General features: G+C 40.2%; 2 protein-coding genes and 1 long non-coding RNA gene across 84 annotated transcripts in view; 2 read left to right on the forward strand and 1 right to left on the reverse strand.

Annotated features, from left to right (window-relative positions):
• kifc3 (kinesin family member C3) overlaps nt 1-4,927 on the forward strand; it is a 66,123-nt gene extending 61,196 nt beyond the window's left edge. For 29 of the 50 annotated variants that reach the window (XM_087293498.1, XM_087293499.1, XM_087293480.1 and 26 more), the window contains 3 exons: nt 1,028-1,154; nt 1,314-1,360; nt 4,162-4,927. In XM_087293498.1, the coding sequence (XP_087149624.1) occupies nt 1,028-1,154; nt 1,314-1,360; nt 4,162-4,170 (183 nt within the window). In that variant the 3' untranslated portion in view covers nt 4,171-4,927. The remainder of the gene's footprint in view (nt 1-1,027; nt 1,155-1,313; nt 1,361-4,161) is intronic. The other 21 variants (XM_087293485.1, XM_087293491.1, XM_087293500.1 and 18 more) reach the window with 1 other exon arrangement.
• Nucleotides 1-14,910, forward strand: part of LOC147839826 (uncharacterized) — a 74,241-nt gene that overhangs the window by 49,391 nt on the left and 9,940 nt on the right. The window lies entirely within an intron of this gene.
• The window catches only part of wt1b (WT1 transcription factor b), a 117,125-nt gene continuing 106,994 nt past the window's right edge, over nt 4,780-14,910 (reverse strand). For 19 of the 33 annotated variants that reach the window (XM_087292485.1, XM_087292460.1, XM_087292466.1 and 16 more), the window contains 5 exons: nt 10,292-10,394; nt 8,841-8,988; nt 7,799-7,888; nt 6,813-6,905; nt 4,780-6,709 (listed from right to left, as the gene is read on the reverse strand). In XM_087292485.1, the coding sequence (XP_087148611.1) occupies nt 6,588-6,709; nt 6,813-6,905; nt 7,799-7,888; nt 8,841-8,988; nt 10,292-10,394 (556 nt within the window). In that variant the 3' untranslated portion in view covers nt 4,780-6,587. 33 annotated transcript variants of the gene reach the window in all.

Genomic DNA, 14,910 nt, shown 5'->3' on the forward strand with positions numbered 1-14,910 from the left:
GATAGATCCATGCTGTCATGTTGTTGACGCTGAATTCTAACCCTACCATTATATGTTGCAGAAATCGAGATATATCCCAGTGTGGTCTTCTGCTGCTGTAGCTCATCTGCCTCAGCGTTGGATGTGTTGTGTGTTCAGAGATGCTCTTCTGCAGAGCTCGGTTGTAATGAGTGCTTATTTAAGTTACTGTTGCCTATCTATCAGCTAGAACCAACAACAAGGCAAGAATCAACAAGGCATTTGCATCCACAGAACTGCCGCTCACTGGACATTTTCTGTTTTTCAGACCATTCTCTGTAAACCCTAGAGATGGTTGTGCGTAAAAATCCCAGTAGATCAGCAGTTTCTGAAATACTCAGACCAGCTTGTCTGGCACCAACAGCCATTCTGATGCCCGGTTTGAACTGCAGCAGATCGTCTTGTCCATGTCTACATGCCTAAATGCATTGAGTTGCTGCCATGTGATTGGCAGATTAGAAATTTGAGTTAACATGCAGTTGGACAGGTGTACCTATTAAAGTGGCCGGTGAGTGTATATTAAAGTGAATTGGCACTTCAGGAAAGGGTTGTTATGCTTGTGCTATATCAGCACTAAGACTCATCTGGAAGGTACAGACTAAAAGTGCAAGATGGGCAACAGTTCAGTCTAAAGTAGGATCAAAAAGGATTTAAGATGCTCCATCTATAGCCACCAAATGTTCAAAATTGTAATCACTGAACCTCGAAGACTATATTTAACTATTTCTTTAATCCATTGAGTTTCTTTAATCCATTGAGTATGGCAGTGTTTCCCAACCCTGTTCCTAAAGGCACACCAACAGTACACATTTTCAACCTCTTCCTAATCAAGCACACCTAAATCAACTCATCCGAACACTAGAAGAGCCTCCAAAACCTGAAGTTAACGGGTCAGATAAGCGAGACATCCATGTGCTGTTGGTGTGCCTCCAGGAACAGGGTTGGGAAACACTGGAGTTTGTGATGTTTTTATTGTATTTTTTATTGTTTGTATTTTTGGTGTCTGCAGCTGGACTCTCCTCCTGTGACCCCTGTTCCTCTGCCCATTTCTCGGGCCAGCAGTGCAGGATCAACCCTGTCCTCCACCTCCAAAACCCCCACCACCCGCCGCCGCTCACACAGCCAACTGTCCACAGGTGAACACACACACACACACTCACACACATTTAACAATTACTCAAACTCTGATGCAGTGATCTGATAATGATACACGTCTCACACACTGACTGAGTACAGTTCACGTCCTGTGATTCTCTGTTCTGCGCTTTGTGATGCTGTAATTGGTTGGTTTCCAGATAGACAGGTAGACAGAGGCAGCCCATTGGTTGGGGACGGTGGGCAGGTAGGTGGGGTTTTCTGTGGTTGGTCGCTTGGCATGAACTGCTCAGCATGGCATGGTGCCCCACATGTCGATGCCCACCCATCTAACACAGCCTAACACTGAGTGTGTGTGAGTGTATGTGTGTGAGAGCGGTAGAGCGAGTGAGTGTGTGTGTGAGAGAGCGCAAGTGTGTGAGTGATCATGTGTGTGTGCGTGTACATATGAGCGTGCGTGCGAGCAAGTGTGCGAGTATGCTTGTAAAAGTGAGTGTGCAGGCGTGTGCGAGCAAGTGAGTGTGTGTGTGTGCAAGCAAGTGTGTGTCTGATAGTGTAATGTGTGTGTGAAGCGAGATCAGCTGCTGTTTTGTCAGTGTGTGTCTTTTTCTTTGGTCTTGTTCAAGCTTTCTGTAGTTTATTTCTTGATGTTGTCCTGTGTGTGTGTTCTGCAGTTGGGCACTGTATTCACTGTATGTCTTTGTTAAATGTGTGTGTGCGTGTGCGTGCGTGCGTGCGTGCGTGCGTGCGTGCGTGCGTGCGCGCGTGCGCGCGTGCGCGTGTGTGTGAGAGTGACAGAATTTAGCTGTTTGTATTTTGGTTGACGTCTTCACCTCGAGCTCTGCTTCTGATTGGCTGGGCTGTGCTGTGGTGCTGATATAACATGTTTTTGTGAGGTGATTTAATTATTAGAGTCACAAATGTTCAACATGAATTACCGCAGCTCTGTTGCAAAACCTAACGAGCTGCTTTCTCACAACGCCAGAAGAATAAAAGCTAAATATTATTCAGCATTTTCATTAAATGAACAACTTTTAAAGGGGTCCTATTGTGACTTTTATTTTACAGCCAGTAATGCCTGTCTTGGGTCTTCCCAATCTCTTTAAATGCAAATAAGTTGCTGGGACCCGCCCACTTTTGCAGAGGGCGGAAAAAAAACCAGAACATCTGCACACACTTGAAGTCTTTCTTCTAAAGATTTAAGCATAGACAACATGATAATGGGAAAGTTCAGCCAAAAAAATATTTGAGTTTTTTGTGTTGAACACGAAAGAAGATATTTTGAAGAATGCTGGTTGATGGCACCCAAGCACCAGATTGGTTTTACGGCACTAGCTAAACTTTCTGACACCTTTACAACACTCACGTACATTTAAAATAAATTCAGGCCACGACTTAACATGGAGAATGATCTTTAAGTAGCGGTCTCCAAAATTAAACAAAGAAAAGACGTGATGTAACTTAAATATTGTGCCCTCCAGTCTCATTAGGAGAGGTTAATGTTACATAATAATAAAAAATGATATGGGTGTTAGACTGTTACACTTTTTTGTGTTATCAATATTCTTGTGTTTATATAGGCCTATTGGTAGGCCCACACGGAATCTGCACTCGCAGAATTCTGCAGATTTTTAGCCCATCATTAATTCTGTTTATTTACTTGAGTAAATGTGTAAATCTGAAGTTATTCAGTTTTTACTCAGTAATTTAATATATTAATTTTAATTAAAGTAATTGAAGTAATTTCATATATTAAGGTTTTAGTTAAAACCTTACCGCTGGATACTCCCAAAATAATTCAGCAGAAATTCGCAGATTTTTACCAAAATTCTCCGCAGAAATAGCAAGAAACGTCCGCAGATTCAGTCTGGCCCTGCCTATTGGTTTGTGTGAGTGTTGTGTGCAACGTTTGTATGATTATAACCACTTTCGAAAATAGTGGGGGTTGTGAGTCATTGGCATTGTTATTTTTGGGGGTCCCGGGCTGAAAAGTTAAGGAACCCCTGCATTGCACCATTTATTTCAATGCTTGCCATCAACCAGATTTTTTCAATATATCTTTGTGCTCAACACAAGGAAAAAAAACTCAGAACAAAGTAATTGCTGCAGTGATTTTTATTTTTGGGTAAACCATCTGTTTAATTAAAGGTATGGTTATTTTTTTTCGTCATAAGCTGTTCACACATTAGTGATTTAAAAAATATATCATTATTAACAATAATAATAATAATAATCAATACATTTTTAAGAATCTAATGAAAATGTGTATGTGTAGTTATGTCTATAAGCTAGTTCCTGTAGGTTTTGCAAACAGAGCAAATGTTTCTCAGAGCTTCGAGTAACAATGACTAAGGGTGTACTCACACTATGCACAGTTGCCTTGAACCAGGCCAAAGCATGCTTGACCATCTCCCGTCTCCCCCGATGGCCCACACTCACATTACATTCGGGCCTGGGCATGCTTACGTCATCGATGCTGCGCTGTTCAGTAAGCGCTCTCGCTCAGCACAGTGGAGATTTTAGTCATTTTAGTGGTTCGATATGCAGTGACATGCTTATAAACAATCATAAAGTCCTCGTGCTGCAGGAATTAGGAGGTTTGCTGAAGGTGCAGCTGTCGTGCAGTGAGGGGTTTGCATCTTTAATATACTACGACAGTTTGTGTTCATTAAACAGTAAGAATGATTAATAAACACATATGAAACCGTCCCTTAAAAGTCACGTCTCGCTTTCAGTTTCGGGCTCAGGCACGTTTTGCACACACACACAAGCGTACCGCGCCAATGCTCAAGTGAACCGCGCTCACACTTCTCAAACAATCCGGGAATAAGGCCTGGGCATGGTTCGGATAGCATAGTGTGAGTGCGCCCTAACAAGCTTGTAAATACAGCTGTCTACTTAGTGTGCAGGAAGTTGCAGAAAGCTAGAATGTGAACTTTAAATGGAGCTTTCTCCTTTTGTTTGTTTTCCACGGTGTCCTCATAATTCCTGGAAATTTGGAAAGCTCCTGATTCAGTCATGACCGTGCATATTTGTCTTCCTCCACAGGACGAATGAAGTTGACGGCGTGAGGATAAACTGAAGTCAACATTCCAGACCTCTCCACCAATCAGCTCCTTTCCCCCAGTCGACCAATCAAAGACCTGCATTGCTGGCAAGGGGAGGAGCTTAAACGGCCAATCAGGGTGGACGTTGAGAAGGACGACTGAAGTGAGGTTTTGATTTGAACATTGAATACGACCTCCATCACAGCTGCTGCTTCAGGACGGACGGCCCAGTGTTTCTGGCCAATCATGCACTTTAGGCTAGGCTGTGGTTTGTAATGTTCTGTAAATGCCATTCGATTTCTAGAAGCTTGAATGTACGTGTTTGTATATATTTGTGTGTCTGAGCGAGAATTTACCTTTTAATTTTTCTTTTTTCATGCAAGAACAAGTCAAAGTTTCACACCCGATAAGCTTGGAATGAGTCAGTGTTTAATAGTGGCAATAAGATGACCATGCAAACGTCTCTCAGTAGCATTTGAGTGTTTTTGTAAATAGAAACTTGAAGGCTGTTGAAAGCCCGAGCGTCTTCCTGACCCGTGCATGTGTTCAGTCTTCATTCTCAGACAATCTCTATCAGTTTTGTTGTGCAGTGCAGTCCGAGCAGTGTTTTTTTGGAAGAGGACGAGGAGTAGAGATGATGATGATGTATTGGACATCACTCTGTCTCTGGACTCTTGCTTGCTTGTGTTCACATTGTATGCAGTTTTGTTTTTGTACACTGTTTTTAATAAATGCTCTAAACCAACCTTTTAGGGGGACAAAACAAAGATATGCTTCTTGTATATTTGTGCGCTGTAAAAAATGCTGGCTTCATGTTGTCCAAACACAAATATATTCAGGGTGCTTTCATTAATTTAAACATTAATTTAAATATACTGAATAATTATATACTGTATGTGAACTATATATGTGTGTTTATTTATTAAAAAGTCCGAGGCCATGGTGCTCCACCAGAAAAAGGTGGTTTACCATCTCCAGGTTGGAGGAAAGTCCTTACCCCAGGTGGAGGAGTTCAAGTATCTTGGGGTTTTGTTCACGAGTGAGGGAAGGATGGAGTGTGAGATTGACAGGCGAATCGGTGCAGCAGTAATGCGGTCGATGTATCGGTCTGTTGTGGTAAAAAAAGGAGCTGAGCCGAAAGGTAAAGCTCTGGTCAATCTATGTTCCTACTCTCACCGATGGTCATGAGCTTTGGGTCATGACTGAAAGGACAAGATCTCGAATACAAGTAGCTGAAATGAGTTTCCTTTGCAGGGTGCCAGGGCGCACCCCTATAGATAGGGTGAGGAGCTCTGACACTCAGGAGGAGCTTAGAGTAGAGCCGCTGCTCCTCTACATTGAAAGAAGTCAGCTGAGGTGGCTCGGGTTTCAGATGTCTCCTGGACACCTACCTAGGGAGGTGTTCCAGCCATGTCTGACGGGTAGGAGGCCTCGTGTAAAACACAGGACACTCTGGAGGGACCATGTCTTTCGGCTGGCCTGGAAACGCTCAGGATCCCGCTGGAGGAAGTGTCTGGGGAGAGGGGAGTTTGGGCTTCTCTCCTAAGACTGTTGCTCCTGCGACCCGGCTCAGGAAATGCGGTAGCGAATGAATGAATGAATGAATATAATAATACATGTGAAGTTTTTTTTATAGTTCTTTAAATCATTGCATCATATCATTTATTATAAAAAGACATTTTCAGAAATTCTGCTGTCACTCGTTAAATATGCACAAAGGCATTACAGTGCAGTGTTGTTGTTGTTTTTTTCCAAAATTAAGATGACTTTAAATGACCCAGCACATCTTGTCAAACATACCGTATACCCAGTGCATTCAGCAGGTCATGTGTGTAAAAAGATCAAGTAGGAAAAAAAGTAAAAACAGTTCTTATTTACAAAAAGAGATGATATAATATTATCCAAACACACACACACTGTGTAAACGGCAGTGTTTCCATGTTGTGTCCAGTCTGAATGGATTCATTTTGCTAGTACAGTTGTGATGTCTGCGACACGGTGGCTCAGTGGTTTGCACGATTGCCTCACAGCAAGAAGGACTCTGGTCCGAGCCTCGGCTTGGTCATTTGGCATTTCTGTGTGGAGTTTGCATGTTCTCCCTGTGTTGGCATGGGTTTCCTCTGGGTGCTCCGGTTTCCCCCACAGTCCAAACACATGCAGTATAGGGAAATTGAATAAACTAAATTGGCTGTAGTGTGTGTGTGTGTGTGTGTGTGTGTGTGTGTGTATGAATGAGCAGTTGTGAGTGGATGTTTCCCAACAATCACTGTGTAAAACATATGCTGGATAAGTTGGCGGTTCACTCTACTGTGGCGACCCCTGATGAATAAAGGGACTAAGCCGAAGGAAAATGAATGAGTTGTGATGTCATCAGGTCACCCCTGTTGTACGGGTCAGTGTGTGTATGTGTTTCTGTGTGTGTGTGTGTCAGACGGTGGACTGCAGTTTGCTCATGTTTCTCTGATGCATGCTGTGATGTCTGACCAGCTCATCTGAGCGAGCAAACTTCTTTAGACAGCTCGGCCAGCGGCACGTAAACGGCTTCTCACCTGAGACAACACACACACACACACACATTTTAATCAAGTCTGTTCATCCGCAACTAATGGATGAAATGATTAATGAGAGGTTTGAAAGAGGAGTCTTACGCACTTGTTTTACCTGTATGAGTCCGCGTGTGTGTCTTCAGGTGGTCCGAGCGTGAAAACTTTCTCTGACACGTCTCACACTGAAAGGGTTTGACGCCTGCAGGATATCACACACACACACACACACACACACACACACACAGCTGTCGGCTCATGGTATTTCATAAATGTCAAAGAGATTAATTAGGGCGAGGTGGAATTGTAGTGTACAGCATTTGATTGGTGGGAGGGGAATCTTAAGTGAGCACTTCCAAGTTTTCCTATTTTCTCTAGATTTGCCATTCATGAAGTACAATATTCATTCAACTTGGTCCCTAATTTATCAGGGGTTGCCACAGCAGAATGAACCGCCAAGTACAACATTCATTAGTGTTTTATTTAAATATGACAAGATTCTACAAATGATACTGTACAGGAAAATTATCCTTTGGATTATTAAAAATACTTAAATATTGGTGGTTGGTTGTATGTAAAATATATATCAATTATATATATATATATATATATATATATATATATATATATATATATATATATATATATATATATATATAACATATATTATACATTATATATATATAATACACACATATGTAGATGTTATGTAAAAAATTATATATTTGTAAATATAATAATTTTTATATGTAAAAATAAATATACAGTTGAAGTCAGAATTATTAGCCCCCCTGAATTATTAGACTGCTTGTTTATCTTTTCCCCAATTTCTGTTTAATGGAGAGCAGATTTTTCCAACAAATTTCTAAACAAAATAGTTTTAATAATTAATTTCTAATTTCTGATTTATTTGATCTTTGCCATGATGACAGTAAATAATATTTGACTAGATATTTTTTAAGACACTTCTATACAGCTTAAAGTGACATTTAAAGGCTTAACTAGGTTAATTAGGTAAACTAGGCAGGTTAGGGTAATTAGGCAAGTTATTGTATAATGAATACAGAATGTGTGTGTGTAGGGGTGTTTTCTGACCTGTGTGTCTGCGCTGGTGTCTCTTCAGCTGGTCAGACCTGGAGAAGCGGCGGCCGCAGCCCGTGTAATCGCACTGATACGGCTTTTCCCCTGAACACCACACACACACAAAAAACCATAATCCTCAATCACATTAGTTTACATATCGCATTATATTTGTTAAGGACTAAACTTAAAAGACGCCAAACAAAATAGAAGTCTCTGGCGTAAACACAAAGCGTCCACACGAGGGCACTGTCTGAATGCCCGGGTTCTACTTGTTGTTTTCTCCAAGCGTCATAAATCAAGTGTTTATCAGTAAAACAGAGCTGCGAGGTCACATAACTCACTCCAGATGCTTATTATTTCTGTTCGTTCTTGTGCAACTTAGAGGGCCCAAAAAAGCACCGTAATCTAAAATCAACCAAGGCTACATTTGGTGTATGTATATATATATATATATATATATATATATATATATATATATATATATATATATATATATATATATATATATATATATACATAGGCCTACATACATACACACACACATATATATGTATGTAAATACACAGTGCAGACCATGCTTTGATCATCTTTTAACCTTTTTGTTTCTATATTTGTGGAAAAGAAGGGCATATTGTCTCAATCACCTGTGATCTAATCCTGGCAGTTCTCTGGTTAACAGGCAGATTGCTAAAGGACTACAAATCCGCCAGTATATTGACCACAAGTTCCAGTCATGCACTGCTCACACGCACCTGTTTTGACCCTTGCCTAGTTTGTTTGTTTGTTTACGTTGTCTGCTGCCTGCCTGTACTGACCACTTGCCTGTGTAATGACCACGACTCGGGATTTCTTGTACACACCTGTTTGCCCCTGTGTTGACCGTGAACCGTCCCCTTCACATTACACATATGATATTAAAACAACACCAGGTTGAGTAAATAATACTTTAGATTTTCATTTCATCTTTAAAAAAAAAAAACAAATTTGAATATACTAATTATTAATCTGAAGCTGGGTGTAAAGTCCTATATTTGTTGTGTGTGATGAAAATCACCTGTGTGTTTCCTGCCGTGCATCTGCAGATGGGACAGTTTGAAGTATCTCTTACTGCAGCCTGGATAAGAGCAGACGAACGGCCGTTTTTCACTGCTGTCTGATGATGATTTACCGGAGGAAGGGATGCCTGGTACTCGCCGCACATCCTGGACAGAACAAAAAAAACATTAAAAAAAAACGGAGTATAATTGGCAATCAACAAACTCCACTGGCCAACTCTGCTGCACTTCTGAGGCTCTGTTTGTTTGAAGTTCTGCATCTTATCTTGAGGCCTGGCAAATATCAGTGCAGCTTTTAAAAGCCTTGATGGGAAAGCTTTACCACTGTAAACATACATATATGCACATTATTCTCTGGACACTATCAGCCTTCCAGAGCTCTGATGGATGTTTATTAATACCAAACGCACGCATGCATTGAACACCAGCAGTCTGTGTACATTAAAAGACTTTCCTGAGTTAAGTCGTGTTGGTGTGCAAACAGCCATAGATTTAATCCACCTCATGCATTCATATTCTGCACACCACTTTTGCATTCCTGGGTCAGTTTTGACCCGGTGGCAATATAAGCTTATATAACAGTCCTGATTTAACACTAAAAGCATATCGCAACTTATTAATAACATCTAAGATTTAAATGCTTCTAAAGTGATTGTATCATTAACCATTTTATTAACCAACAGCATTTTGGTAACAAAAGTAAACACTTACTGGCCACTTTATTAGGTACACCTGTCCTGCTGCTCGTTAATAAAAATTTCTAATTAGCCAATCACATGGCAGCAACTCAATGCATTTAGGCATGTAGACATGGTCAAGACGATCTGCTGCAGTTCAAACCGAGCATCAAAATGGGGAAGAAAGGTGATTTAAGTGACTTTGAATGTGGCATGGTTGTTGGTGCCAGACGGGCTGGTCTAATGGTGTAATGGTGTGGGGGATATTTCCTTGGCACGCTTTGGTATTGTTGCTGACCGTGTCCATCCCTTTATGACCACAGTGTACCCATCTTCTGATGACTTCCAGCAGGATAACTCGCCAGGTCATAAAGCGTGAATCATTTCAGACTGGTTTCTTCAACATGGCAGTTCACTAAACTCAAACGACCTCCACAGTCACCAGATCACAATCCAATAGAGCACCTTTGGGATGTGGTGGAGATTTGCATCATAGATGTGCAGCCGACAAATCTGCAGCAACTGTATGATGCTTTCATGTCAATATGGACCAAAATCACAGAGGAATATTTCCACTATCTTACTGCCTCTATGCCACGAAGGAATAAGGCAGGTCTGAGGGCAAAAGGGGGTCCAACCCAGTACAAATAAGGTGTACCTAATAAAGTGGCCAGTGAATCTATGCATGTTATGCGAATCACATTTGTCGGTGTACATGTAAAACGTTTGTGTATGAGTGTGTTTCGCTTGTGTGTGTATTTTCAGTCACGCACCTGTAATCCTCTGAACAACCCATGTGTGTGTATGTGATACTGTGTGCTGCAGCTGTAGACCAGAGGAGGTGCTCCTGAAGATGCTTCAGTTTCATAACTGGAGCTGTGAGAAAAGACAGAGATGTGTTACACAGCAAAGAAACTGATCACAAACACACAACCCCAAACACTATATTCATTCATTCATTTTCTCTTCGGCATACCCAATTAACCTGTACCACATGTCTTTGGACTGTGGGGGAAACCGAAGCACCCGGAGGAAACCCACCCACGTTCTCCCCCATGGAAGAACATGCAAACTGCACACAGAAACGCCAACTGACCCAGCCGAGACTTGAACCAGCGACCTTCTTGCTGTGAGGCGACAGCACTACCTACTGCGTCACCGCATCGCCACACTATATTCAGTCACATTTTTAAATATGTAATTCCTAAAGACTGAACCAATAAAAGGAAAGGAAAGGAAAGGAAAGCAAAGCAAAGCAAAGCAAAGCAAAGCAAAGGAAAGGAAAGGAAAGGAAAGGAAAGGAAAGCAAAGCAAAGCAAAGCAAAGGAAAGGAAAGGAAAGGAAAGGAAAGGAAAGGAAAGGAAAGGAAAGGAAAGCAAAGCAAAGCAAAGGAAAGGAAAGGAAAGGAAAGGAAAGGAAAGGAAAGGAAAGGAAAGGAAAGAAAAGCAAAGCAAAGGAAAGCAAAGCAAAGCAAAGCAAAGCAAAGCAAAGGAAAGGAAAGGAAAGGAAAGGAAAGGAAAGGAAAGCAAAGCAAAGCAAAGCAAAGCAAAGGAAAGGAAAGGAAAGGAAAGGAAAGGAAAGGAAAGGAAAGCAAAGCAAAGCAAAGCAAAGGAAAGGAAAGGAAAGGAAAGGAAAGGAAAGGAAAGGAAAGGAAAGGAAAGGAAAGCAAAGCAAAGCAAAGGAAAGGAAAGGAAAGGAAAGGAAAGGAAAGGAAAGAAAAGCAAAGCAAAGGAAAGGAAAGCAAAGCAAAGCAAAGCAAAGCAAAGCAAAGGAAAGGAAAGGAAAGGAAAGGAAAGGAAAGGAAAGGAAAGGAAAGCAAAGCAAAGCAAAGGAAAGGAAAGGAAAGGAAAGGAAAGGAAAGGAAAGGAAAGGAAAGGAAAGGAAAGGAAAGCAAAGCAAAGCAAAGGAAAGGAAAGGAAAGGAAAGGAAAGGAAAGGAAAGGAAAGGAAAGGAAAGGAAAGAAAAGCAAAGCAAAGGAAAGGAAAGCAAAGCAAAGCAAAGCAAAGGAAAGGAAAGGAAAGGAAAGCAAAGCAAAGCAAAGGAAAGGAAAGGAAAGGAAAGGAAAGCAAAGCAAAGGAAAAGAAAGGAAAGGAAAGGAAAGGAAAGCAAAGCAAAGCAAAGCAAAGGAAAGGAAAGGAAAGGAAAGAAAAGCAAAGGAAAGGAAAGCAAAGCAAAGCAAAGCAAAGCAAAGCAAAGGAAAGGAAAGGAAAGGAAAGGAAAGGAAAGGAAAGCAAAGCAAAGGAAAGCAAAGGAAAAGAAAGGAAAGAAAATGAAAGGAAAGGAAAAGAAAGGAAAGGAAAGCAAAGGAAAGGAAATGAAAGGAAAGGAAATTAAAGGAAAGGAAATGAAAGGAAAGGAAAAGAAAGGAAAGAAAATGAAAGGAAAGGAAAGGAAAGCTAAGGGAATGAAAGAAAAAAAAGTCATGAGGAAGAGGGAAGGAAATAAAAATGAAAATGAAATCAAAGGAAAGGAAAGGAAAGGAAAGAAAAAGAAGCAGGAAATAGTGATGCAGAAAATAAAGGGAAGGAAATAGTTTTTAAAAAACAGGAAAGGTAAATTAAATGGGCATAAGAAAAGGAAAAGGAAATCACGCTATTTACAAAGCAAAGACTTTTAGCTCAATAAACTACTAATTAGCTGCTTATTAATACACGTAACAGTTTCCGTATTTTGTGTTTCCGTTTATTTACAGTTTTGAAGTCATTATGGGATGTTGATCTCTGCTCTGTCGACTTTTAATGTAGAAAATTCAACTCTACAGTTTAACAAAGTGACTTTTATTGACATTTTAATAGTTTGGAATAACGTCTAAAAATTAATATATAGAGAAATACATCTGTAAAATGACAGAAAATGTAGTGCATGTTAATCCAAGTTAATAATGTTAATACACGTCACTTTTTTTCAAACTTTTTAAGGTTAATAGTTGTCAGAAGAAAGATTAAGGTCACATAAGGCTTTTCAAAAGCGTAAATAAATGGGGAAAATAAAAACATCACAAAATACTAAAACTGGACATTTACCTACATTTTTTACAGTGTACTTAGTAATATAGTAATTGGGTTTAGGTATTAGGTATGAATAGGGATGCAAAATACGATCATACTTAATACATGCTAATAAACAGTTCATATCTTAGGTAATAAGCCAGTAGTAAATAGTATGAATTGTATTTAAACTAAAGCATCACCCTATATTCTTACTAATGCTACCTCTATGAACCAATCCGTCCTCATTAACAAAAGGATGTTGTTGAAGCCAAAAATAATCATGTAAAGCTGCTTGAACGGTCATAAATGATAGGGAAGGAGGACTGTTGTGTGTGCTGGGAGATTTGTAGTGTGGGCAGTAACGGATGAAGAGCTTTCTCTTTGTCCAGCTCACTTCACATTTCAGTCTACACACAATCAGCCATTGCTGGTGCAGTCCTCCCACAGCCCATCCATTCATCCGTACACTAGATAAACACCCTGTTGTCATGGCGAGGGGGGGGGGGGTGAGCAAGGTGGACACCGAATCTTTTATCTGGCATAAATATTCTGTTCAGCATCGCAGTCACCAGTTCATCTGCCTACACGGACGAGCACACAGACACTCAATCAGTAGGAAAAAGTCAGCGCTGAAGGACTTTAGGTAGTCTGTATCTCTCTCAGAAAAACACAGACCCCCTCAGTGCCCCTACAGAAACTCTATCTGTGCTGGGCCGCTTGACTGAACGGGACGGTTTGGTATCTCGTCTGCTGTCACCACTGCATAATTCATACTCCGCTTCAGGCTGTTTCATAGCACAGTGAGGATCATACACACAGAGCTTCCTTCAAAACATGTCCGCTGTATTTCTGTAGCACTCCTTGCTGGACGGTGTCAAAACAGGGAAGGGGAAAGGGAAGTTAAAAGGAAAAGGGGAAAGGAATAGAAATGAAAAAGGAAAGTAAAGAAAGAGAAAAAGAATGAAATGAAAGGAAGATGAAGAGGAAAAGTAACGGGAAATAGTCATGAAGAAATGAGAGAACAGGGAGTAGTTATAAAAACTGGAAATGGTCAGGAAATTAAACCAAAGGAAAAGAAAAGAAAATAGTCATCAAGAAGAAGAAACAGTTGTGAAAACAGAAAACAAAACAGAAATAGTCATGAGGAAAGGGAAAGGAAGAGAGAGGAAGAGTAAGGATGTCACAATACGGGATCAAAACAGGAACAAAAACAGGTGTAGAATCCAAGTGCAGATTTTAATGAGGATTGTGCAGTGAAAGTGACAAAAAATACAAAAAATACAAAGTACAAAGTAACAAACAAAACAAACAAACAAACAAACGAGGACTCAAACAGCATAAACAGAGCAGGATCAGGAACACATACCAATAAAGACGACAACGACCAACTGACAAACAGAGGATGAATGACTGAATATATAGTCCAGGTTATTAACGGAGAACGGAGACAGCTGTGGTTGCAAATCAGTGTAGATGACAGACCGGGTGTGTGCGCGAAAGAATGTATGGAAATGTAGTGCTTAAGCCACTGTATTTCGCTGGGAGTAGCTGGCGAACTACAGTGGCATCTTGAGGACAAACACAGTCATGACAAAGGAAAGGAACGTAAAAGAAAGTAGAGGAAAAGAAAGGGAAGGGAAAGAAAGAACTAGTCGTGAAAACAGGAAATAAAATGGTCACGAGGAAAGGAAAGAGGGGGAAAAGGAAAGTAAAGGAAAGGAAAGAAAGGAAAGGAAACTGAAAGAAAGGAAACTGAAGGAAAGGAAAGAAAAGGAAAGGAAAGGAAAGGAAAGGAAAGGAAAGGAAACTGAAAGAAAGGAAACTGAAGGAAAGGAAAGGAAAGGAAAGAAAAGAGAATAAAAGGAGAGGAAAGGGAATGAAAAGAAAATAGTCATGAAGAAGTGTGACTATTATATAGAGGAAATAGTTGTGAAAACAGAAAAGAAAAAGGAAATGGTCATAAGGAAATTAAAGGGAATTAAAATGAAAAGAAATGAAAATGAAAAGAAAAGAAATCAAAGGAAAGGAAAGAAAAATGAGCAGGAAATAGTCATAAAGAAAAAAGAGGGAAGCACATAGTTGTGAAAACAAGAAAGGTAAATGAAATGGTCTAAGGAAAGGGAAGGAAAGGGAAGGAAAGGAAATAGTCAGGAAAGAAAAGTAAAGGAAAAGAAAATAGTCATGAAGAAAAGTGAGGAAAGGAAAGGAAAGTTTTGAAAACGGAAATAGTCAGGAAAGGAAATTAAATCAAGGAAAGAAAAACACTTATGAAGAAGAGGGAATAGTTGTGAAAACAGGAAAGGAGAGAGAAATGGTCATGAGGAAGGCAAGGAAGAGAAGTGAAGGGAAAGAAAAAGGAAATGAAATGGAAATAAAACAGACAGAAAAAGGCAATTAAAAGC

This window comes from Danio rerio, chromosome 18, assembly GCF_052040795.2.
Source record: "Danio rerio strain M-AB ecotype USA chromosome 18, GRCz13ab, whole genome shotgun sequence".
Lineage (NCBI taxonomy): Eukaryota > Metazoa > Chordata > Actinopteri > Cypriniformes > Danionidae > Danio > Danio rerio.